The sequence below is a fragment of the Argentina silus genome (assembly GCF_951799395.1).
Source record: "Argentina silus genome assembly, chromosome: 4".
Lineage (NCBI taxonomy): Eukaryota > Metazoa > Chordata > Actinopteri > Argentiniformes > Argentinidae > Argentina > Argentina silus.
This window is the reverse complement of record NC_139658.1, coordinates 25,651,307-25,676,729: the sequence shown is the minus strand read 5'-3', so window position 1 is coordinate 25,676,729 and position 25,423 is coordinate 25,651,307. Positions and strand designations below refer to the sequence as shown.

Genomic DNA, 25,423 nt, shown 5'->3' with positions numbered 1-25,423 from the left:
GCTCCGCGGGGGAGGCTGGTGGAGGTAGAAATCAGAGGACAGGCTCATTGTAATGCATGGAATGGACTAAGGAGGCTCAATGTATTTGAGTAGTTGATACCATTCCTCATTCCGTTCCATGCATTACAATGAGATCGTCTGTCTCTGATTTCTACCTCCACCAGCCTCCCCTGCTGCAGATGTAGAGGCTAGGGACCAGCAGGCATTGACATTAGTGAGTGTTAGCGTTAGCGTTAGCGAGTCTGAGCGAGCGTTAGAGCCTCAGTGGAAACAGAGATGAGAACTCATGATGAGACGTCACAGACTGGTGATAATGATGACAGACTGACTGCAGGGTGATTGTTGTTGTTGTGGTCCCAGGGGAAGGGACGCTAACTCTTTAAATAACTCCCTCCTTCCTCCCTAAGAAAGCTTTTGGCTTTCCATTCTCTGCATCTGCTCTCTCCAAAAACAGCTTTTTATAGCAGATCATCTCCTTTTGTGAGATTTGGCATTTGTGATCTCGGTAAAAAACCAGAACAGAACAGATGTGACATGTGGGGCTTGGCTCCTTGTTCTGTTACTCTGCACTTCAGAGAGGCTGACATTCATAATTCATACGTTCAATACCTTTAGAATCCAACAACAAACTCGGGATGAAGAATCAGGGATCAGGTGCCAAGGTTCTAAGATTCTATGCACCAAGCGTGGCATTCTGTCTCTGTCTGACTCTCATGAGACGTTTGTTGCTTCCCTCTGACTGGGTGGAAAACAGGAAGTGAATAAGGATCGACTTCTCCGCGCCCCAGCGGGGTTCCTGTCTGTGCAGACCTGTACAGAAGCGCTGTTTGCTGTTTTCACCACACCACGGCCGCAGCCAATGAGCAGCTAGTGGAAAAACACAGACTCTAATCTTATAAAAAGATTTGTTCTTCTCAGCAGGTGGAGAGAGAAAAAACCCAGTAACTCCATAAGCCACAACATGAAACGGGGAGATAAAGCCTGACATCAGTTAGATCTTCTAGATTTCCTGAGTCAATTTTAAGAGATTATGTTTGTGTGCTTCAGTCGTTCTAGAAGCTGAAAGGCACACAGGGTGAAGTAACGGGCGGCGGCTCAACTCTGGACGACTTGGAAAGGCATCAAGTCGTTAAGAAACTTAACGAAGAAAAAGGAATAAAGGAATAGTGAAGTGGCAGAACCATGTGTCGTCCTCCATTACACACAAACACACGACTACAGTTCAAAATTTGATGTTTAAGTTTATTTTTTCAATCGTTTTTTTTTCTTCAAAAAGAGAAGTAGCAGTACAGTCTTTTGTTAAAAAAAAAACGAAAAAAGAAATCACCAACGAAAAGTTCCAACATCAGCCCAGTCTTGTTACCTGAATCCTTACTCTATATCTCTTTATTGTGCTTCTTCTTTCCATCGAGGGAGAAAATTTCATATAAAAATACTATACAGAGAATAGAACTTTAATGTAACACATTTGAAAATACACCATATCAATGCATACAGTACATGTATCTGACCTTAGAGATGCATAGGGATGAAAACACAGACTGACAAACTGATTTTTTTTTGGCCACTTAATATTGCGTAGAAAACACACACTGTCTTCCATGTCAACATTTCCAACACACATGAAAATACTTACAGTACAATGTCACACTGTATGCTATAGAAGTGCTTTAAGAAATTCCCTTTTTTTTTGTAAAATTAGCCCCCCTGCGGAGAGCTAAAACCCTACGGACTCTGGGGAGTATCGGATTCAGAGAGCATCCATCCATCCACCTACAACAAAACACAATTAAAATAATTAAAAACAAACCCAGTAATAGCTTGGCCTCGCATTTCAGGGAGAAGGTTCTAGACTCGTCTGGTGGAGTTATGTTACAATTTGAGAGGAAAAAAAGGCAGAACCAGAGACAGACAGAAACAGTGCAGAGACTCTCTCTGTGGCCAGCCCATAATAACACCAGCAGCAGAGCACAGAAGGGGACTGTTGTTCTGAGAACTCTCTAAAGTTCTATCCCAAAGAACAATGAGTGCTTTCTACTTTATTGCGAATAGACCACGCTTGTGCTTTCCAGCAGGGGGGTTGAGAGACTGAGGGGCGGGGACATGATTTGAACTAATCCACAGATAATTAGGAGTAAAAGTGTTTTGGCAAGAACAGAGCTACTCCGGGACCCAAAGAAATAAAGTGTTGAAAATAGAATTTAGGAGTGGGCAGAAGTTCTTGAACCACATATTAGACAAGGGCTAAAATTACACAGACTCTTTTCTTCCCAAGAACTTCCCAACAGAGCCAGATGTCTCCCTCCATGCAGAGCCAGATGTCTCCCTCCATGCAAACATGGTATTTGCGAGACGTTTTTCCATTCGTTCTTGTTTGCCTGATTGTTTACTATTGAGTGATTCATAGGCTGTAATGACACAACCAATCATGATAATCTCTCCTCTTGCCTGGCATTGCTACCACAGATATGATGACTCACAAGGGAGGCTGGTGGAGGTTGAAATCGGAGGACAGGCTCATTGTAATGCATGGAACGGAATGAGGAATGGTATGACACACGTTTGATCCCATTCCTCGTTCCATCCCATGCATTACAATGAGCCTGTCCTCCGATTTCTACCTTCAACCAGCCTCCCCGGGGGTGAATGTTAGTTTATCAGACTCACAAACACATTGTGAGAATACTGGCTGTTTAGCTGGGAAACTAACTCAAAGTTAGGGTTAGGTTAGGGTTAGGGTTAGGGTTAGGTTAGGGTTAGGGTTAGGGTCAGGGTTAGGGTAACCTTGTGAGACCTGGGTTAGGGTTAGGGTAACCTAAGCTCAAGCTTGTGAGACCTGGGTTAGGGTTAGGGTTAGGGTCAGGGTAACCTTGTGAGACCTGGGTTAGGGTTAGGGTTAGGGTTAGGGTCAGGGTAACCTTGTGAGACCTGGGTTAGGGTTAGGGTTAGGGTTAGGGTCAGGGTAACCTTGTGAGACCTGTAATCTGTTTTGCTGATAAGATGCACGACAAATAGGCACTCGAATGAGGCTGCAGGGGGTCAGGGGGTCAGGGGGTCAGGGGACTGGGCTGGAGGTCTGTGTACAGCAGGGGAGGCCAGTGGTGGTAGAAATCAGAGGATGGGCTCATTGTCATTGCATGAAACGGAATGAGGAACGGTATCAAACACGTGTGTTTGATACCATCCCTCATTCCAATCCATGCATGACAATGAGCCTGTCCTCTGATTTCTACCTCCCCCAGCCTCTCCTGGTGTACAGTAACTGTAAAGGAAGCACCAGGCCAAAGAAGCACCAGGCAGAAGCACAGTCAGAGCTGCGGTCTCAACCCAAACAACAGCCCTCCACTCAGGGGCCGTGACCTGGCTTGGAACCTCGGTCCTGTCGGACCTGGCAGACGCTCAGCACTGGCATGTCATTCATCTCCTAAACTGAGCATTGTCTACTCCACAGTCCGGCAGGAAGCCATGTGGTGCGATCTCTGCTCTCCAATTGTTTGTGATTAATGAGGTTTCCGATTCACTTGACCTTTTTATTAAACCTGCGATGGGATTCCTTCTCCTCAGTCTGACCCTGCCAGCCTGCCTCCTCAGGCATCATTCTAACTCACGTTTAATTAACAGGGGGCTCTCTCCGGGGAGGCTGGTGGAGGTAGAAATCGGAGGACGGGCGCATTGTAATGCGTGGAACGGAATCAACCATGTGTTTCTACCGCCACCAGCCTCCCCTTGCCTCTACCAATCAGAGAGCTTGTTAGCTCAGGTCAAGTTAAGGTTTAGTTAGGGTTTAGTCGGATATAGTTGTGGTTTAACTCTGGTTTAGGTGGGGTCAAGAGAGAGCTGGGCTGAGAGCAGAGAGGGGCGGAGCAGAGAGGGGCGGAGCAGAGGGCTTGGCTGGACATGGAGCAGAGAGGGGCGGAGCAGAGGGGCGGAGCAGAGGGCTTGGCTGGACACGGAGCAGAGAGGGGCGGAGCAGAGAGGGGCGGAGCAGAGAGGGGAGAGAGAGCAGAGAGCCTGGCTGGAGGTTTATGATCACAGACCAGGTCTCTGTGTGTGAAGGTGAGTCTGAAATAGCGCTGGGAAACATGTGCAAAACTTGGCCAGTGGAAGCAGAGTGACAGTTTGGCTGCTTCTCATCCAGAGACATGGTGTCCTCCAGCTCCCATATACACTATAGGATGGATGCTACATGTTGCCAGAGTACAGGGGGGCAGAGAGACAGAGAGATAGAGAGACAGAGACAGAGATAGAGATAGAGACAGAGAGAGAGATAGAGACAGAGAGAGAGAGGTAGAGACAGAGAGAGAGAGACAGAGAGAGAGAGATAGAGAGAGACAGAGAGAGAGAGAGAGAGAGAGACAGAGAGAGAGAGATAGAGAGAGACAGAGACAGAGAGAGAGAGAGAGAGAGAGAGAGACAGAGAGAGATAGAGGGCAGCGGACAGGACAAAAGAAAAAAAAATCAGAGACATTTAAAAGTGGCTTTACTCCATGAAATACGTCTCTTATGACGGTGGCTCAAGGAAATCCTTTCGACCATTATGATGAAAATATGAAAGTGCATTCACGCACACACATCAAACGTGGTTGTTCTATAAATAGTCCGTCAACCACTTTCACAATAAAGTCCACATGAAAGAGTCTTTTGTTATAGAATCTGATGCACGCACACGCACACATGCACACACACACACACACACACACACGCACTTGTGTTGCTTTTGCTCCAGCCTCCCCTTTAAGAGCAGTAGTCTGTCTTCTTGTGCATTGTCCTCTCTCTCCCTCTCTCTCTCTCTGTCTCTCTCTGTCTCTCTCCCTCTCTCTCTCTGTCTCTCTCTGTCTCTCTCTCTCTCTCTCTCTCTGTCTCTCTCTGTCTCTCTCTCTCTGTCTCTCTGTCTCTCTCTCCCTGTCTCTCTCTGTCTCTCTCTCTCTGTCTCTCTCTCTGTCTCTCTCCCTCTCTCTCTCTCTCTCTCTCTGTCTCTGTCTCTCTGTCTCTCTCTCTGTCTCTCTGTCTCTGTCTCTGTCTCTCTCTCTCTCTCTCTCTCTCTCTCTCTCTCTCTCTCTCTCTCTCTCTCTCTCTCTCTCTCTCTCTCTCTCTCTCTCTCTCTCTCTCTCTCTCTCTCCACAGTGTGTCAGTGTGCTTTTCCAGGCCAGAATTAAACGGCTGCTTCTTGAGAAGACAAACAAACAAACAAACAAACAAACAAACAAACCAGAACCGCTCCAGTAAACACAGCAGGTCAACTGTTTTTTTTCTTTTTTTTTGTGGGACGGCTGACACTCAGAATGAAACACCAAAGACTAAAAAATCAATCTTTTATAAACTTCCCTTCTTTTTTTGCACCATGTTGGTGGGCGGGATCTTTTATGTTATTGTCAAAACAAGTAAGGATTTTATTTTGTAGCAGTTATGAGTTCCCAGTTGTCATGACTGCTGTCTGTGAGTCTGTGTCTGTGACTCTGGCATTTGTTACAGAACTGAGTCCAAACACCTTTTAAAATCCTTTTGAAAACATGAGGTATGCTTGATTAAGTTTGCCAAGCACAATGGAACCAATTAGGTCATCTCAGAAGTGCCCAGCAAGCTAAATCAAACCCATCTCATCTACTTCATGTATGGCACCAGATGTCCTGTGTTTTACTGTCTCTCTGATTGTCCCTGTCTGTAACACCATTGGCACGAAAACTAATTCCTTCCAACCACGGTTGATTGGCAATAAAGTTTCAACTGAACATATTTCAATGCCCATTCCACCAAGGTCTGGTGGGTGGCTCTGGGTCACCAGGTCCATTGTTGATTGGCAATAAAGTTTGAATGAAATTGAACATGTTTTTTTCCAGTCCCGTCCAGCCCCAGGTCTGGTGTGTGATTGGTGTGTAGCCGCAAGATTGTCCTTGTATTAGTGTTGGTCTGACTTCCTCAGCTCTCTGGCTGTGGAAGTGTGTGTGTGTGTGTGTGTGTGTGTGTGTGTGTGTGTGTGTGTGTGTGTGTGTGTGTGTGTGTGTGTCTGGAGCCAGCTCTGGTGTGCGGTGTTCCGTCCAAGGCCTGCTGCTGGGTCCCGGTCCGGTATTTGTTCTGTTGGCCCGAGTCGGGTGAGTCTGGTGTGTGTGTGTGTATGTGTGTGTGTGTGTGTGTGTGGTGCCAGTTCTGGTCTGGAGTGTGTTATTCCGACCCTAGTTGGTCTGGTGTGTGGTATGACTGGCGCCTGGTTCGGTCCGGTGAGGCTGGCACCGCTGGCAGCGCTGGCACAGCTAGGGCCCGGCGGTCACAGCTAGGGCCCGGCGGTCACAGGTCCATGGTGCTGGTCGCGTACTCCCGGCCGTTGTGGGGCACTGTGGCCGGGGCAGACCGTTCCAGGTGGTCTATGTGGTCCAGTGGGTCCTGGTAGTCCGGGTGTTGTTGGCCCACCAGGGGGTTCCGGCTGATCACCAGCTCCAGCTTGTCCCCGGCCTCGGTGATCAGCGGTACCGCCAGGCAGCAGTCAAAGTCCCGGGTCCGAACGTGGTTCACCTGGAGGAGGAGGGAGGGATGTCTCTGTCACACATCCATCAGGTGGCCCTGTACAGTAACACTGTGTTGACCTGTACAGTAGTAACACTGTGTTGACCTGTACAGTAGTAACACTGTGTTGACCTGTACAGTAACACTGTGTTGACCTGTACAGTAGTAACACTGTGTTGACCTGTACAGTAGTAACACTGTGTTGACCTGTACAGTAGTAACACTGTGTTGACCTGTACAGTAACACTGTGTTGACCTGTACAGTAGTAACACTGTGTTGACCTGTACAGTAGTAACACTGTGTTGACCTGTACAGTAGTAACACTGTGTTGACCTGTACAGTAGTAACACTGATGACCTTTACAGTAGTAACACTGTTGACCTGTACAGTAGTAACACTGTTGACCTGTACAGTAACACTGTGATGACCTTTACAGTAGTAACACTGTGTTGACCTGTACAGTAGTAACACTGTGATGACCTTTACAGTAACACTGTGTTGACCTGTACAGTAACACTGTGTTGACCTTTACAGTAGTAACACTGTGTTGACCTGTACAGTAGTAACACTGTGATGACCTTTACAGTAGTAACACTGTGATGACCTGTACAGTAGTAACACTGTGATGACCTTTACAGTAACACTGTGATGACCTTTACAGTAACACTGTGTTGACCTGTACAGTAGTAACACTGTGATGACCTGTACAGTAGTAACACTGACATGCTGTCTTAGGGAATGCAGTGCAGTAGAATTTATGACTTTAGAGCTTAATGCATGAAAGCTTCCTGTCTGTCTCGACTGGCCTTTGCCTTTGGCTTGGGGAACAGCTTGGCTTGGGCTTGGTGCTGGGGGCTGGGGGCCGGGGGCTGGGGGCTGGGACTGGGACTGGGACTGGGACTGGGACTGGAGCTGGGACTGGAGCTGGGACTGGGACTGGGACTGGAGCTGGGGTTGAGGCTGGGGCAGAGCCTAGGGGCTGGGACTGGAGCTGGAGCTGGGGTTGAGGCTGGGGCTGGGACTGGAGCTGGGGTTGAGGCTGGGGCTGGGACTGGAGCTGGAGCTGGGGCTGAGCCTAGGGGCTGGGACTGGGGCTGGGGCTGGGGCTGGGACTGGGGCTGGGGCTGGGGTTGAGGCTGGGTTTGAGGCTGGGGCTGAGGCTGGGGGCTGGGAGCTGGGCCCGGGGCTGGGGCTGGGGGCTGGGAGCTGGGCCCGGGGCTGGGGCTGGGAGCTGGGGCTGGGGCTGGGGCTGGGGCTGGGGCTGAAGCTGAGGCTGGGGCTGGGGCTGGGGCTGGGGCTGGGGCTGAGGCTGGGGCTGAGGCTGGGGCTGAGGCACGGGCTGAGGCTAGGGCTGGGGCTGGGAGCCATGTCAGATTTGCTGTTTGTGCATATTTCCGTCTTTTGGCAGAGTCTGGACGTGTTGAATGTTGAGTTTTATTGTCAGTAGTTTCTGTGTTTCTTTATTTATCTTAAATAAAGTGGACTTTATTAAAATGTGGTTTAATAAGAACCAGACTCTTTTGTTTCTGGTCGACATCCCGCCCCCTCTTCCCTCCTGGGTACGAGAGTCAACACACTCTGCTATACAGGGAGGTATTATTCACATGGACAGGGTATTGTTGTTCTGCCCCCCCATGCCGCCCCCCCATGCCATCTCCCAGAGGTTCAACCCAATCTGCTGCTCCTTGTTTTCTCTGGCTGGAAGAGCAGGGCTGCTAATATGCTGAGTATGTTAACCTGACACAGCACAAACCAGCTCCAGAGTTCTGCACAGCTTGCTGTGAAGGAAATCACAGAGAACCAACACCAGAACCCTCATTTCCAGACCCACCTCCGCCCTCTGCTCACAGACATGGACACCACTGGGTCCACGCTGATTTCCTGGTTAGCTAATGCCCAGCAGCGTGACCTTGCCATGTGAAAGGGCTTTTGTCCTACTACGCCCCCCCCACCCCCCTCCATACACCTCTCCACCCCCTCCACCCCCCATCTGGATCTCAGAGCTGGTTTATATTTAACCACTTGGCTGTCAAGCTTGATCAAACACTAAAGTGAGATATCCAGAGACAGGCATTGGAAAAACACTGGCGGTAGCTAGCTGGCAGACAGACAGGCAGACAAACAGACAGACAGACAGACACACCGACAGACAGACAGACAGGCAGGCAGCCAGGCAGGCAGACATGCAGGCAGACAGACAGACAGACAGACAGACAGACAGGCAGGCAGGCAGGCAGACAAACAGACAGACAGACAGACAGGCAGGCAGGCAGGCAGGCAGGCAGGCAGACAGACAGACAGACAGACAGACAGACAGATAGGCAGGCAGGCAGGCAGACAGGCAGGCAGGCAGACGTGGGTGTGGAGCAGACGCAGGACCTGTAGAGTCATGCCATGCAGCTCCATGCCTAGGCCTGGGTTTCCTCGTGGAGGAGGACATCAAACAGGGGCTGAATGTAGCGGAGGTGGTTCGGAACCAGGCTTGTGTGATGATGAGTAACCTGACCTCAACACTGGCATTAGCTCGTCAAGCTACAGTAAGGTTGTCGATCTACTGTACAGTAATGCCTAGGCTTTAGCTCATCGGGCTAAGGCGAGTGGTTTGGCCCTAGCGGGAGACCCGGGTTCGAATCCCAGTCAGGCTGCACATGCGGCGCACCTGTAGGATCCTGTCATAGGGTCTGAGGCCCGCACGGTCCGCCGGCCCGTCCGAACGGATCATGTTGACATAAACACCTTTCTCCAGGAAGCCGTCGGACACGCTGAAGCCAAAGTCATCGCTCTCCGGGTCCTTCATCACTGTCACCTGTCACATGACGTCAGCAGGACCGATCGTTAGTGTTACCTCGTTAACACACACTCACTAGCACACACTGCACTCACTAGTACACACTGCACTCACTAGTACACACTGCACTCACTAGTACACACTGCACTCACTAGCACACACTGCACTCACTAGTACACACTGCACTCACTAGTACACACTGCACTCACTAGCACACACTGCACTCACTAGCACACACTGCACTCACTAGTACACACTGCACTCACTAGTACACACTGCACTCACTAGTACACACTGCACTCACTAGTACACACTGCACTCACTAGTACACACTGCACTCACTAGCACACACTGCACTCACTAGTACACACTGCACTCACTAGTACACACTGCACTCACTAGCACACACTGCACTCACTAGTACACACTGCACTGGATGACCTACTAGGGGCCTTGGGAGATTAGAGGCCAGTTTAGATACCTGAGAATGAATTATTCCCAGTGTCCTCAAAACGTGAAACAATATGAAACTAATTGCTAGGGCTTTGTGCTAGGGTTAGGGTTGTTTGTGCTAGGGTTAGGGTTGTTTGTGCTAGGGTTAGGGTTAGGGTTGTTTGTGCTAGGGTTAGGGTTGTTTGTGCTAGGGTTAGGGTTGTTTGTGCTAGGGTTAGGGTTAGGGTTGTTTGTGCTAGGGTTAGGGTTGTTTGTGCTAGGGTTAGGGTTGTTTAGGGTAGACTACAGTTGTTTATGATAAAGTGTTATCTCTCTAAGTCTCTTTTATGTAACCTGTATCCATCCAGAGAGACACACTGAGACTGAGGACTGTGGTGCAGTGTATTCACTCTTCAAAACAACACCTTAAAAACACAACACAATAAAATACTAAATATTCACATTCATTATTCAAACCTAGAGTATGTCTCTGTGAGCTGGTCCCTAACCAAGGACCTAAAACACATGCATGTCCTCCAACCTCCATCTGCCCTGAAGATCACAGACATCATCATCATGTCTGAGGAGCACAGGAGCTAAAAGCTCCTTCAGACACCCGTGGGTAGAAAGCAGCAGGCTCTGACAGCGTGTCTGACCACCACTAGCTCCCCATAAAAGCAATGATCTGAGGTGAAATGGGAGTTTTAAAAGAACGGCTTTAAATAAAATCCAATGATAAGCCCTTCTCAAAGTCAGAGCATTCCAACACACACTGATACGAAAGACAATGGCCCCTTTCAGATGGTGAGGTAATGATTAACAACCTGTTCAACGTATCCACGTATCCTAGCCTTAGCCTGACCCTAGACAATAACTCATATCACCAGGGTTGATCAGTAGAGAGACAATAGTGTGTGCGGGTGTATGTGTGTATGCGTGTCTATATGTGTGTGTGTGTGTGTGTGTGTGTGTGTGTGTGTGTGTGTGTGTGTGTGTGTGTGTGTGTGTGTGCGGGTGTGTGTGTGTGTGTGTGTGTGTGTGTGTGTGTGTGTGCGGGTGTATGTGTGTATGCGTGTCTATATGTGTGTGTCTATATGTGTGTGTGTGTGTGTGTGTGTGTGTGTGTGTGTGCGGGCGTATGTGTGTATGCGTGTCTATATGTGTGTGTGTGTGTGTGTGTGTGTGTGTGTGTGTGTGTGTGTGTGTGTGTTCCATCACCTTGTGCAGCTCCAGAGGCGTGGGGGACAGGATCTCCTGCATCTCCTCTTTGATCCTGCGGCTCTCCCAGGTCTTCTCTGAGACCCTCAGGGTGCCCTTCCCCTTGGCCTCGCCGTGCAGGTGGGCCGACCTCCGCAGGGGGCTGAGCCCTGGTTGGCTGACGGGGTCTGAGTGGGCCTTACCCCCGTCCACCCCTAGGCTGATGGCGCTGCCTGTCATGATGGACGCCTGCAGGGATGAGAGTCAGGGAGAGATAGAAGAGAAGAGGATGGGTACTTTATTCATTATTTGTTATTATTTATTATTATTATTTTAATATTAATAAAATATATATATAAATAAGATTATATAACACTATATATTATATAATATTATAATAACATGATTATTATTATTGTTATTGTTATTGTTATTATTATTATTATTATTATTATTATTATTATTATTATTATTATTATTATTATTATATCAGCTAAATGGCATATATTATTCAGCCACCATCAGGCGCCCTTGGAGCGGTTAGGGGTTAGTGCCTTGCTCAAGGGCACCATGGCAGTGTCGGCACCTTGGATATGACCTACCAACTGCTGGCCACTCTGTCTAACCTCTAGGCTGCCTGCTGCCCCCCAAATGTTCTTAGAAAAAGAGGGTTCCAAAGAGGGTTCTTTAGCTATCGCTGTGGGGAAACCCTTTGAAGAACCTTTCTGGATTCTGTGTATTGTAGAACACATTCAGGTTCCGTTTTGAACCTTCTGTGGAAAGAGTTCTACATGGAACCCAAAAGGGTTCTACAAAGATTATTTTCTGTGTTTGATACCATTCCTCATTCCGTTCCATCCATTACAATGAGCCCGTCCTCCGATTCTACCTCCACCAGCCTCCACTGTACCAGACACTGCATCTAGTGGTGTGTTTGAGAACATAACAGACTCCAGAATGTCCAGCGGTCTCTAAATCGGAGGTCTTTAAGCGCCCCTTGGGAACTAAACCTTTCCATCTTTAAATAGCATTAGTCCTGCTGTAATTTCCATAACAGCCATTCCAGCTGTGTTTTATAAATACCAACAGAAAAAAAGAATTTTCTCCTCCATCTGTCTTTCTCGTTTAGGCTTTTATATTCCCATTCTGGTTCTTTCTCTCTCCCCCCACGGAGGGACTTATGAGCGATGACATGTTTTGATGAACGACCATGCGGCCAGTGTTTCTGTGTGATTGTTGTTCTCTGAGCCGGGCCAAACTACTGTCCCAGAGCAGCGGGGGTGCCACACCACACTGGAGCCTTCTGTAAACTGAGAGATGTATTTATGCCCCCTCCCCACCCCCCTAGGGCCGTAGGGTTAGGGTTAGGTTTGGGGTTAGGGTTAGGGCCTATTCAAGTTAGGGTTAGGGTTACGGTATTCTGGGCGTCCATTCTTAGCACGCAAAATGAAAACATGTTTTGAATTCGGCTGCATTTTACTGTATCATAACCAGATTATAACCAGACATACTGTATCATAACCAGATTATAACCAGACATACTGTATCATAACCAGGTTATAACCAGACATACTGTATCATAACCAGGTTATAACCAGACTCAACAAAGTGAGGTGACATTGGAGAGGGCCACACCATGAGAGGCAGGGGAGGCCGGTGGAGGTAGACATCGGAGGATGGGCTCATTGTAATGCATGGAATGGAATGAGGAATGGTATAAAAATGCATGTTTGACATCATTCCTTATTCCTTTCCGTGCATTACAATGAGCCTGTCCTCCGATGTCTACCTCCACCGGCCTCCCCTGGTGGAAGGGGCAGAGTCCTGGTAACGCTCCACTAGAAACAGCGTCTTATGAAGCGTTATGAAGCCCTTATGAACCTCCACAGAGCCTTCATAAAGGTGTCGTACCTCGATCTCCCGCAGCAGCTCAGATTGACCGCAGGTCTCCAGGTCCTCCAGGGCTTGGCACCAGAAGTTGTCCTCGTGGTCCAGCAGGATGCCGTCACTGTGGGGCTGGCTGGCGTACCTGGGGGGTCCACAGGAACCACAAGAGAGGCTGAGCAACTGAAACAGACTTTAGAAACAGCTGCCTCGCAATTCGACTTGATCCGACACTATTGGTGGGTGTGTGTGGGTGTGTATGTGTGTGTGTGTGTGTGTGGGTGTGTGTGTGTGTGTGTGTGTGTGTGTGTGTGTGTGTGTGTGTGTGTGGTGGTGGTGAGAGAAAGGGGGGGGGCAGGGGGGAAGTGGAACCACAGGCAGTAACACTGTCAGATGGTAGATAGAAATACAGGACACAGAACACCTGAGAGGAAAGAGAGAGGGAGGGGGGGAGGGGGGGAGAGAAAGACGAGAAGAAGTAGAAACAGGAAGTACTGACTCTCAACGGTCTGCTAGGGCCTTGCTAACAGCTAGCTGTGTTGACAGTGATACAGGTTAGCAGTGTTGCTAACAGCTAGCTGTGTTGACAGTGATACAGGTTAACATCAAACCCTGAAGCATGCTAACGGCTAGCTGTGTCTCTGAACTGTGACTAAGACATCAGAGCTAAAGCGGGCAGGACGATAGAGCTCTCATTAGCTCTGCTCTGACTGTATCCATGGCCTGTTTCAGAGCATGACCATTAGTTTAAATGCAGAATCAATATCATAACCGCCTCAGAAGGAGGGAGTGTAACATTTAAGGTGGGTGTGATTAGACAGACGGTAAAAAAGAAGAGAAGAAGAGAAATGAAGGGATGAATGAGTAACAAATGAAGGGTATAATAATTATGTGTTCAGAGGATGGGGGAGATATTCATCAGTTATATAACACATATCATCTCACAGAGAGAGGGAGAGGAGGGGAGAGGAGAGAGAGGGAGAGGAGGGGAGAGAGAGACAGAGAGAGAGAGAGAGAGAGAGAGAGAGAGGGAGAGGGTAGAGGCTGGGGGTGGGGAGTAGAGGCTGGGGGTGGGGGGTAGAGGTTGGGGGTAGAGGCTGGGAGTAGAGGCTGGGGGTAGAGGCTGGGGGTGGTAGGTAGAGGCTGGGGGTGGTGGGTAGAGGCTAGGGGTGGTGGGTGGAGGCTGGGGGTGGTGGGTGGAGGCTGGGGGTGGTGGGTGGAGGCTGGGGGTGGTTGATCGCTAGAGGAGTGTAAACATGACTGCTGTTCCTTGAACATGTGACGTGTTTGTGAATCCGTGAGAACCAGCTGTCCTGTCACCTGACGGACAGCTGCTCCGTCTGACTGATCCATCCCCACCCCCACTAACAGCTGACAGACTGGTTTGACAGACTGGTTTGACAGACTGGTTTGACACACATTTGAGCCCAGATCTGCTCCTGAATCCCTCTGAGGGGAGGGGGGGGGGGTGGGGGCAGTCATGTGGTCCCGGTCATGAGGGTGTCTCAGTGATAGGTGTCTACCTCTGTGGCTGCTGTGCCACTGAACCCCTAACTGCTCCAGGGGCGCCTGATGATGGCTGACCCTGTGCCCTGAGCTCTGTTCTCCCTGGGGGGCTGCACGTGTGTTGTCTTGGGGAGGGGGGGGGGGGTCTCACCCTGACGGTTTGTCCCAGTCATCCTCACTGAAGCCCCCGTCACTGAACGGGTAATTCTTGCTGCGGCGGGCTGGGGGGGGCGTGGTCCTCTGCTTGGCGCTCCGCCACTCATGAGGGTGCAGGGCGATGCCAGCCGCCTGGTGGATGTACGTGCCTGGGGGGGGAGGGGGGGAGGGGGAGGGGGGAGCATAGCGGTTTAGTAGAGATACAATATAGAGTACCTTGTACTATGGAAACAAAAACAACAAATGTGTGTGAGTGTCGTCTGGGGAGGGGGGGGGTGGGGGGGGGGCAGGTGAGAACTGAGAGTCTACACTGGAAACAGGGGAGGCTGTTGAAGGTAGAAATTGGCGGACTCACTGTGATGGAATGAGGAATGGAAGGAGGAATGGAGGAATCAATTTGATACCATTCCACATTCCATTCTGTGCATTACAATGACCCTGCCCTCAGATTTCTACCTCCCCCAGCCCCCCCCCCCCTCACCCTGGCTGCCGTAGCCTGCATCGATGCCCGAGCCGTCCCAGGACTCCATGGCTGAGTCCACGCTGGGGATGGTGGTGGAGTACATGTCTGACAGCTTGTTGGTCTTCTGGGAGTCCGTCATCTCTGAGTCCTCTGTGTCGCTCAGCTCCGTGTCGTTCTCCAGATCCTCCTTCTTCTTCTCCTCCACCACTGAGGAGGGAGGGAGAGAGGGATGAGGAGGGAGGGTGAGAGGGATGAGGAGGGAGGGAGAGAGGGATGAGGAGGGAGGGAGAGAGGGATGAGGAGGGAGGGTGAGAGGGATGAGGAGGGAGGGAGAGGGGGATGAGGAGGGAGGGAGAGAGGGATGAGGAGGGAGGGAGAGAGGGATGAGGAGGGAGGGAGAGAGGGATGAGGAGGAGGGAGAGAGGGATGAGGAGGGAGGGAGAGGGGGATGAGGAGGGAGGGAGAGAGGGATGAGGAGGGAGGGTGAGAGGGATGAGGAGGGAGGGAGAGGGGGATGAGGAGGGAGGGAGAGAGGGATGAGGAGGGAGGGAGAGGGGGATGAGGAGGGAGGGAGAGAGGGATGAGGAGGGAGGGAGAGAGGGATGTGTGCCTGATATGCACGTTAGGGTCATGGTGAAGGCAGCAGTCTGCTGTGGTTGGATGTGTGTTAGGGTTAGGGTTAGGGCTAGGGTTAGGGCTCAGGTTAGTGGATAGGTGGACAGGGTTTGACATCTCTAAACCATCTCTGGGGTTCTACCCAAATGAAATGTGTGACCAGGGCCTGGGGATGACCACAGCGTACAAGTCAGGTCAAGTCATTCCGTTCCATGCATTACAATGAGCCCGTCCTCCGATTTCTACCTCCACCAGCCTCCCCTGGTACAGGTTTTGTACAACAGAAAATCCCACAATAAAAGCTAACAACCAGACTAGCCTGTGCTCTGTGCCATTCCAAAGACAAAGATGTTCTGTTCAGTAAGTTGTTTGCAGTTCTGCTTGTCATGGGTTTGCTGGTTTCTCTGAACTAACCTCCCACCACATGAAGCAGGCTTGGCTGTGTGGTGATTCTCACAGACAACTATCATTATGTGTCTCTGTGTAACCGCGGGACAGAGCCAGCTTTGTTCAGAGGAAGAGCCGTCCGAACACAGAGCTCTGCCTAACCAGCGCCTAGATCAAATTAAGCCACGATTCATGGATTTGTCATTCCGATTAAATGTCAAACTTTAGAAATTACTGGTTCTGTCTCTATCAGTTCTGAAGAGGTGGACCTGGGGGTGGAGGGAGGCGAATGGTACGTTCTGTCCTCCGTGTATCAGGGGAGGCTGGTGGAGGCCAGGGGAGGCTGGTGGAGGCCTGGGGAGGCTGGTGGAGGCCTGGGGAGGCTGGTGGAGGCCAGGAGAGGCTAGTGGAGGTAGTCATCATAGGACGGGCTCATAGTAATACATGGAATGGAATAAGGAACACGTGTGTTTGATACCATTCCTCATTCCGTTCCATGCATTACAATAAGCCCGTCCTCCGATTTCTACCTCCACTAGCCTCCCCTGCTGTACTGTACTGGCAAGATTAAACAAGAAAAAAGTGCTTTATAGTCCATTGGTGTAATCCTTTCATCCATCCATCCATCCATCCATCCATCCATCCATCCATCCATCCCTCCCTCCCTCCCTCCCACCCTGGTGTGAGTACGTACTGTCGACCTGTTTCTTGATCTTGAGGGTGACGGTCTCCCCGGCCATCTGGAGCAGGTGGATGGCCTCGCTGAGAGGCTTCCCCTTCAGACTCACACAGTTGATGGCCAGGATGCGGTCCCCGACGTGGATGGCTCCGGTCCTACAGGGACAGACAGACAGACAGACAGACAGACAGACAGACAGACAGACAGACAGACAGAGCACTTAGTAGGAGCCTTGCAAGGTTGACATATAGCCTACAGCCTGCCTGTTAGTCCACATGTTAGTCCACACATTAGTCCACATGTTAGTCCACACGTTAGTCCCATCTGACTGGAAGAGTGGCGCCCGGCCACACCAAACGACAGTACGCCCGGCCACACCAAACGATACGCCCGGCCACACCAAACGACAGTACGCCCGGCCACACCAAACGACAGTACGCCCGGCCACACCAAACGATACGCCTGGCCACACCAAACGACAGTACGCCCGGCCACACCAAACGACAGTACGCCCGGCCACACCAAACGACAGTACGCCCGGCCACACCAAACGACAGTACGCCCGGCCACACCAAACGACAGTACGCTATCTGTTAATGACAGGCTGAGTCGTCGGCCCCCCGTTGACGGACAGTGGAGATGACGAGGGTCTCCTAGCACTAGTTCATCCAACAAACAAGCTTTGATTTCTCCTGGTTTATATCAATTCAAGATTTGTGATATTTTTTAAGAAACTGAATCATTTTGTTGACGGACGGACTCATCAACACCTTATTTGAAGGAAGCCACAGAGTTGATGGCAGCTATGTAGTATGTAGTATGTAGTATGTAGTATGTAGGATGTAGGATGTAGTATGTAGTATGTAGTATGTAGGATGTAGTATGTAGTATGTAGTATGTAGTATGTAGGATGTAGGATGTAGTATGTAGTATGTAGTATGTAGGATGTAGGATGTAGTATGTAGTATGTAGTATGTAGTATGCCAGACAATATAACAGTGTTTTACACTGTCAGATAAATAGGGAAATAGATTTCAGCAGATACAAGTGAGGTTGTAAAAAATGACGTAAAATCAATATCGGGCAAGAGAAAAGCTTTTCAAGTTAAAGTTAGTTATTACACAAGGCAGCGACAGGCAGAGCAGGCCAGACCTTTACCTTGAGTCCTACTCTGATAACAACCAAAACAAACGGCCTTATCTTGCTTGACACTAACGGCGTCACAATAGCAACTTACGTCTGAGTCACACAACGTTCACCACGGAGGTCAAACTACGATAGGCTCTTGTTTTCTGTGTTGTGATTGGTGCCTGATACCGCCCCCGTTCCGTTTATGACACAAACAAAGACCAGGTCGCAGATTCCGACGTAGGAAAGGGAAGATCCAGGTGGGATTACAGCAGACGTGGTGCAGTGTGACCAGGAGTGAGGACCAGGGAAAGGGTGGATGGATGGGCTCATTGTAAAGCATGGAATGGAATCAAACATGTTGATACCGTCCCTCAATCTGGTTCCATGCATTACAATGAGCCGTCAGACTGCCAGGGTCATGACCTCTAGGGAGAATGCAGCACACACCCTGAATCTGCAGGAGAGGAGAGGCCAGACCCCCATCCACAAAGACCTCCAACACCCCCTGACTGTGGGCTCCATACCCCCTGACTGTGGGCTCCATACCCCCTGACTGTGGGCTCCATACCCCCTGACTGTGGGCTCCATACCCCCTGACTGTGGGCTCCAACACCCTCTGACTGTGGGCTCCATACCCCCTGACTGTGGGCTCCAACACCCCCTGACTGTGGGCTCCAACACCCTCTGACTGTGGGCTCCAACACCCCCTGACTGTGGGCTCCAACACCCCCTGACTGTGGGCTCCATACCCCCTCCAACACTGTGGCACTGGATTGCATTATCAAAACCCAACTCTGGTTTATTCATGTCAAAATGCGCCAAAAATACCAGCTAAAACGCTGAATTCACTGAGGAATTCAGTGTTCGCTTTCGCTTTTAACAACGATGTCATTGACGATCAAAGACAGTTACTCTATCGTTACTAAATATATAGTTTAATAAAGATAGTTAGCCTATCGTTACTAAATATATAGTTTAATAAAGACAGTTAGCCTATCGTTACTAAATATATAGTTTGATAAAGATAGTTAGCCTATCGTTACTAAATATATAGTTTAATAAAGACAGTTAGCCTATCGTTACTAAATATATAGTTTAATAAAGACAGTTACTCTATCGTTACTAAATATATAGTTTAATCTGCCTTGAAATGTTTACATCGTGGCATCGCCAGGTTCACAGTGTGGTGCAGAAACCCTCTCCCATCCTCTGGGGAGAACCGCAGCATCTCATCTCAGTACCAACCTCAGTCCAGTTGGAGAGATTGAACTAGATCAGGGTCAAAGGGATTGAAGAGGACGTTCAGTGAAGAGTCTCCTTGGAGACTCTCCTCGTGGGAGTCCTGTAGCTTCGCCCTGGGCCTGTGAAACCACGCCCTCATCAACAGATCATGTGATACACTTGCAAAAGAGACTTTGTGTCTCAGTGTTCCACTCTTCCCTTCCTTGGGGAGAATCCTGCCCCCTGACCGTGGGCTCCATACCCCCTACCCTTGACCCGTAGAACCCCCTGGCCCATCTAACCCCCTCCCCCTGGCCCGTATAACCCCCTTCCCCTGGCCCATCAAACCCCCTGGCCCGTCGAACCCCCAACCCCTGGCCCCCCCAGCCCCTGCCCCCCCCCTCCCCTGCCCCCCCAGCCCCTGGCCCCCCCAGCCCTGGTTACCTCTCTGCCAGGCCCCTCTTGGTGAGGCCAGAGATGATGATGGGGTCAAAGGGCTCCTCGGTGCCTGAGATGGTGATGCCCAGCGGGCCTCCATAACGCTTCAGCTCCACCGTGTAGATGATGGAGCCTGACGTCTCCTGCTCATCTGACACACACACACACACACACACACACACACACACACACACACACACACACACACACACACACACACACACACACACACACACAGACACAGAGACACACACACACACAGACACAGAGACACACACACACACACACACACACACACACAGTCACACACACACACACACACAGAGACACACACACACACACGCACGCACACACACACACACACGCACGCACACACACACACACGCACACACAGGAGAGGTAGAAGGAGAAGGTTGTCTTCAGGGCAGATGAGACTGGTGATGGAACACTTCAGAGACTCTCAGCAACACTCAGACTCTCCAACATTCATATGAGGATATGAATACATTCTGAATAATAATCACACAATATGAGAAATGCATCGGCTGATGAAAATTGCACTTTGATTACGCGAGGTTGGTTTATTCTTGGAAATAGGTCATGTGTGAAATAAGTCTGGAGATTCCACCAATGGGGAGTCAGGCTCAAAGGCAGCGGAAGAGAAGACAGTTGAGTCATCTACTGATCTGTGAGTCTCTGTATGCATGTGTGTGCGTTTGTGTGTGCGTTTGTGTGTGCGTTTCTCTGCGTGTGTGTGTGTGTGTGTGTGCGCATCACCAAAGCTCCCATCGCAGACAGTAACGACTCCTCAGATATTAATAATAACGTGAGAATTATGACACTTAATAGTGTAATTACTATTCTATCAAGTCCTTTGTTGTGGAAAGTATGACTGTTTTAATGTAAAAGCCTTGTTTTAATTCTCCCTGTGTGTGTGCGTGGGTGTGTGTGTGTATGTATGTATGTCTCTCTGTATGTGTGTGTGTGTGTGTGTGTGTGTGTGTATGCGTGTGTGTGTGTGTGTGTGTGTGTGTGTGTGTGTGTGTGTGTGTGTGTGTGTGTGTGTATGTGTGCGTGCGCACGTGAGGTATTTTGTTATGGAAAGTACGATTGTGTAAAAGCCTTAAGTTTTAATTTGTGGACAATTGCGCCCCCCTGTGGCAGGACCTGATACTGTGCATCACGATCCACCAACACCGGTCAGGATTACTGCCTTACTTGATCTCCAGCCATCATTAATATGATCAAAAAGATCAATACAATGTATTTGTATGAAAATAAATGACAAAATTGTATCAGCATTTGAGAGAAAGAGGTTTTGTATTTCCACAAAAAGCAGGGACCCAGAGTTAGGGTTAGGGCTAAGGCTAGGGTCAGAGTTAGAGTTAGGGTTAGGGTTAGGGCTAAAGCTAGGGTCAGAGTTAGCATTAGAGTTAGGGTTAGGGCTAAAGCTAGGGTCAGGGATAGGGTCGTTCAGGTCCTGCCAGCCTCACCAGAATTGTCCTCATCCTTGCGTATCTTGAGTTTGACCAGGTCTTCGCTCTGCTGCAGGATTTGACAGGCGTCCTCCATGGAGCAGTTCTCCAGACGGATGTTGTCTATGGCCAGGAGCTTGTCCCCCGGCTCCAATGTACCGGTCCTGGGTGGGGGGAGGGAGGGAGGGAGGGAGGGAGGGGGGAGGAAGAGAGGGAGGGGGGAGGAAGAGAGGGGGGAGGGAGAGAGGGAGAGGGGGGAGAGAGGGATAGATTTTTAATTTGCATGAGGGATACATTTTTAAATACATTTTTCTTTGCATGAGGGAGAAATTCAGCACATCCCGAACTTTAAATCCAGTTCCATCATTTCTCAAACTGCACCATCAATTAATGGGTGTAGAATGCTGCCCTCTGTAGGACACGCCTGGTACTGTCAAAGCACCTTGTTCAACCATGGACCACAGCTTCAACATCAGAGGGTCAGTCCTCTAAGATCAACCTCATTGCATCCCACTGACGTCAACACCGAAAACTGACCCCAACCTTAACCTCCACCCAAACCCCAACCCGAACCAAACCCTTAACCTCAACCCTACCTTAACCAAACCATTAACCCTAACATTTACCCTGACCCTAACCCTTAACCTTAACCCTAACCTTAACCATACCATTAACCCTTGACCCCCCCCCCCCCTGTACCTGTGCCCCCCCCCCCTACCTGTGGGCCCCCCCCCCTACCTGTGGGCCATGCTCCCCTTCTTGATGTCGGAGATGATCAGAGACTCTCCTGGTTTCTTACTGGCTGTGGAGGAAGAAGAGGCGGATGTGGCTTCAGGATGAAAGGCAGAAAGGACAAGATGGTTAGTACTGACCTGGTACACAGACCAGGAGAGGCCTACAGGACCTGGTACACACACCAGGAGAGGCCTACAGGTAAACACTAGTTAGTACTGACCTGGTACACACACCAGGAGAGGCCTACAGGTAAACACTAGTTAGTACTGACCTGGTACACACACCAGGAGAGGCCTACAGGTAAACACTAGTTAGTACTGACCTGGTACACACACCAGGAGAGGCCTACAGGTAAACACTAGTTAGTACTGACCTGGTACACACACCAGGAGAGGCCTACAGTTAAACACTAGTTAGTACTGACCTGGTACACACACCAGGAGAGGCCTACAGGTACACTGGTATACACACACCAGGGGAGGCTGGGGGAGGTAGAAATCGGAGGACGGGCTCGTTGTAATGCATGGAACGGAATGAGGAACGGTATCAAACAACACGTGCTTTATGCCATTCCTGTTGATGTGTTCATTCCTTATTCTGTTCCATGTATTACAACAAGCCTGTCCTCCGATTTCGACCTCCACCAGCCTCCCCTGGTGTGTGTATACCAGTGTTTACCTGTAGGCCTCCCCTGATACACACTCATATTTTGGTCAAGAAAACATTTCAGCTTTTTACTAAATCTGTGAGATTCAGGCATGACTTGTGTCACATCACCAGAGTGGAAGCAGGGCAGAGGGGCTCGACTCATTAATAAAGTATGTTATTACTAAATAGAGGACCTCATAATGACGCAGAACAGGAACCAAGAGACACTTTGAAACGGCTTTTTAAGTGTCAGTGGAAAAGGGGACGGGAACGGAGCCGGAGAGAGACCCCCGGCTCTCTAAAGTAAACAACCGGCCCAGAAGGCCTTGGGAGAGAACTGTGAGCGTAAACAACACAGCTTCAGGGAACGGGGAGGTTTTCCCGAGGTAATTTAACAATGTTGCCACAGGCAATCAGTCTTCTGCAGGCTGAGCGGGGGAGGGAGGGGGGAGGGAGGGAGGGAGGGAGGAGCAGTACTGGGTAGTCCGCAGGGATTTCAAAACCCACTACCATGAGAGAACTCTGCAGAAAACATCATCAATAGTCATGGATGCAACTCAGGGAAGGCTGGTGGAGGCAGGAATCGGAGGACGGGTTCAAATTTCTACCTCCCCCAGCCTCCTGGTTCATAGCCTGGTAGAGCTCAGCGTGCGTCTCTGTGACCGTCTGGAACATTCTAGCAGCCTTACCACTGATGGTGATGCCGAGCTCCACCCCTCTCTTCTTAGGAAGCTTCACATGGAACGTTCCACTGCTGGGCACCACAGACTCTACATAGACACACACGGGTTAAACCAAAATCAGTCCGGGGGGTGTTACCACTGAAATATCTCCTAGTTCCAAAACAAGCACTGCATACAATCCTTTCAATTAAAAGGGGTAGAATTAATCTGTATTATGCCTATTTTGTCTTATAATGATGAGTCATTGTCATGGCCGTTTATCATTATAATTAATATGAATGATTTGGTTTTATTCATGCCACGGGTCGCTCGGGAACGATTGACAGACCTGCAACGTCAAACTCGATCTCCAGGGTGACCTTATTGGTCAGAGCGGCATCTCGGAGAAGCTGGTTGGCTTCTTCCAGTGTCCCGTCCTCTGTGGGGATCCCATTGATGGACAGCAGTCTGTCTCCCACCTGTAACAAGCCGCACCTGGAAGGGACACAGGGGGTGAGACAGGTGTCTGTCTGTCTGCCTCCCTCTCTGCCTGTCTGCCTGCCTGCCTGTCTGTCTGTCTGCCTCCCTGACTGTCTGTCTGCCTCCCTCCCTCCCTCCTTGTCTGCCTCCCTCCCTGCCTGTCTGCCTGCCTCCCTCCCTGCCTGTCTGTCTGTCTGCCTGTCTGCCTCCCTCCCTCCCTCCCTCCCTGTCTGCCTCCCTCCCTCCCTCCCTCCCTGTCTGCCTCCCAGCCTATCTGTCTGTCTGCCTGGTAGGAGTCTCTGCAGCGTGGGTCTGGTCTCAGTGATGAGTCAGAGTCTCCAGGGAGGCAGAGCATATTCAGATCAGGAGTCATTATCACCGGTGTAATTGAAAAGGCAATGCAGCGTGACGAGTCAGAGAGCCTACCCAGAGGTACCCTTCTCCTTTCATTTCATTTGGATAATAATAATAATAATAATAATAATCAACAGTAGCATCATCAGTTGTGTTGGTAATTCATCATCGTGCTGCGTCTGGGGGGGTATCTGAGGGGGGGCATCAGGGGGTGGGGGGGGTGGGCTCGGAGGAGAGGAGACAGGTGAATAATTACAGCTCACAGCGAAACTGGGGACTGAGGCCAGGCATGGCGAGCAGAGCCCAGAGCCGTGACGATGATGTGTGTGTGTGTGTGTGTGTCTCTGTCTGTGTGTGTGTGTGTGTGTGTGCGCTCCTGTGTGTGTGTGTGCTCCTGTGTGTGTGTGTGTGTGTGTGTGTCTCTGTCTGTGTGTGTGTGTGTGTGTGTGTGTGTGTGTGTGTGTGTGTGTGTGTGCGCCTGTGTGTGTGTGTGCTCCTGTGTGTGTGTGTGTGTGTACTCCTGTGTGTGTTTGTGTGTGTGTGTGCCTGCGCCTGTGTGTGTGTGTGTGTGTGCTCCTGTGTGTGTGTTCCTGTGTGTGTGTGTGCTCCTGTGTGTGTGTGTTCCTGCGCGTGTGTGTGTGTGTGTGTGTGTGTTGTGTGTGTGTGTGCGTGCTCCTGTGTGTGTGTGTGTGTGTGTGTGTGTGTGATCCTGTGTGTGTGTGTGATCCTGTGTGTGCGTATGTGTGTGTGTCTCCCGTACAGAGCGGTGCCGTGACCCAGGGCCATGCTCTGTATTCCATTAGCCTCCCACAGAATCATTATCACGGCTAATTAGCAGCTAGCTTCTTACACAACACACCCCCACCATAGACACCCACGCTCCCCCCCCCCTCAGCTCTGACTAAACACAGATAAAACACTCTAGGTTTTCATCGCTGCTCACCACGGGCTTTACAACTCCAAGTAAGGGGACAAGCTTTAAAAAGCCTTTGAAAGTGTCAGCTTTGCTGGAGGGGTTACAGAGAACAGAGAGAGAGAGGGAGAGAGAGAGAGAGAGAGGGGGAGAGAGAGAGAGAGAACAGAGAGAGAGAGGGGGAGAGAGAGAGAGAACAGAGAGAGGGAGAGGGGGAGAGAGAGAAGTATCTCTAAGGCTTCAAACAGCATTTCACTGATTTCCTACGGTGGCCCTGATGGTACATCACATTTCCTACGGTGGCCCTGATGGTACATCACATTTCCTACGGTGGCCCTGATGGTACATCACATGGCAAGGCACACTGTGAACATGGTATTGACACGCTTCAACCGTAAACACGTTTCCCCACAAACTTTAATATCTCACTGATGAGATCCTCTCGTCCTCTGGTCCTCTGGTCTGAGCCCTGCTGGGTCCTGACCCAGTTCCAGTTAATATCCACTCTGATCAGCGCCAGAACATCTCACTGTCTGCTTCACTTCAGGGTCCTGACAGATCCACACACATTTTAAACATGCAACTCCACCGTTTTCAGTTTTCGTTTTCAGTTTTCAGTGACCCAGAATCTGATGAGTGTGTGTCGATTGTGTGTGGTATGTGTGTGTGTGTGTCTCTGTGTCTGTGTGTGCGTGCGTGCGTACAAGTGTGTGTGTGTCTCTCTGTGTCTGTGTGTGTGTGTGTGTCTCTCTCTCTCTCT

General features: G+C 50.1%; 1 protein-coding gene across 1 annotated transcript in view; it reads right to left on the bottom strand.

Annotated features, from left to right (window-relative positions):
• Nucleotides 1-6,282: 6,282 nt before the first annotated feature.
• Nucleotides 6,283-25,423, bottom strand: part of grip2b (glutamate receptor interacting protein 2b) — a gene marked incomplete at both ends in the record, with an annotated part of 41,708 nt that continues 22,567 nt past the window's right edge. Inside the window, 12 exons of the mRNA XM_083668564.1 lie at nt 6,283-6,507; nt 9,159-9,305; nt 10,938-11,165; nt 12,828-12,945; nt 14,458-14,611; nt 14,944-15,132; nt 16,622-16,761; nt 19,403-19,547; nt 20,890-21,035; nt 21,610-21,673; nt 22,944-23,024; nt 23,266-23,434. Of these exons, the coding sequence (XP_083524690.1) occupies nt 6,283-6,507; nt 9,159-9,305; nt 10,938-11,165; nt 12,828-12,945; nt 14,458-14,611; nt 14,944-15,132; nt 16,622-16,761; nt 19,403-19,547; nt 20,890-21,035; nt 21,610-21,673; nt 22,944-23,024; nt 23,266-23,434 (1,806 nt within the window). The remainder of the gene's footprint in view (nt 6,508-9,158; nt 9,306-10,937; nt 11,166-12,827; nt 12,946-14,457; nt 14,612-14,943; nt 15,133-16,621; nt 16,762-19,402; nt 19,548-20,889; nt 21,036-21,609; nt 21,674-22,943; nt 23,025-23,265; nt 23,435-25,423) is intronic.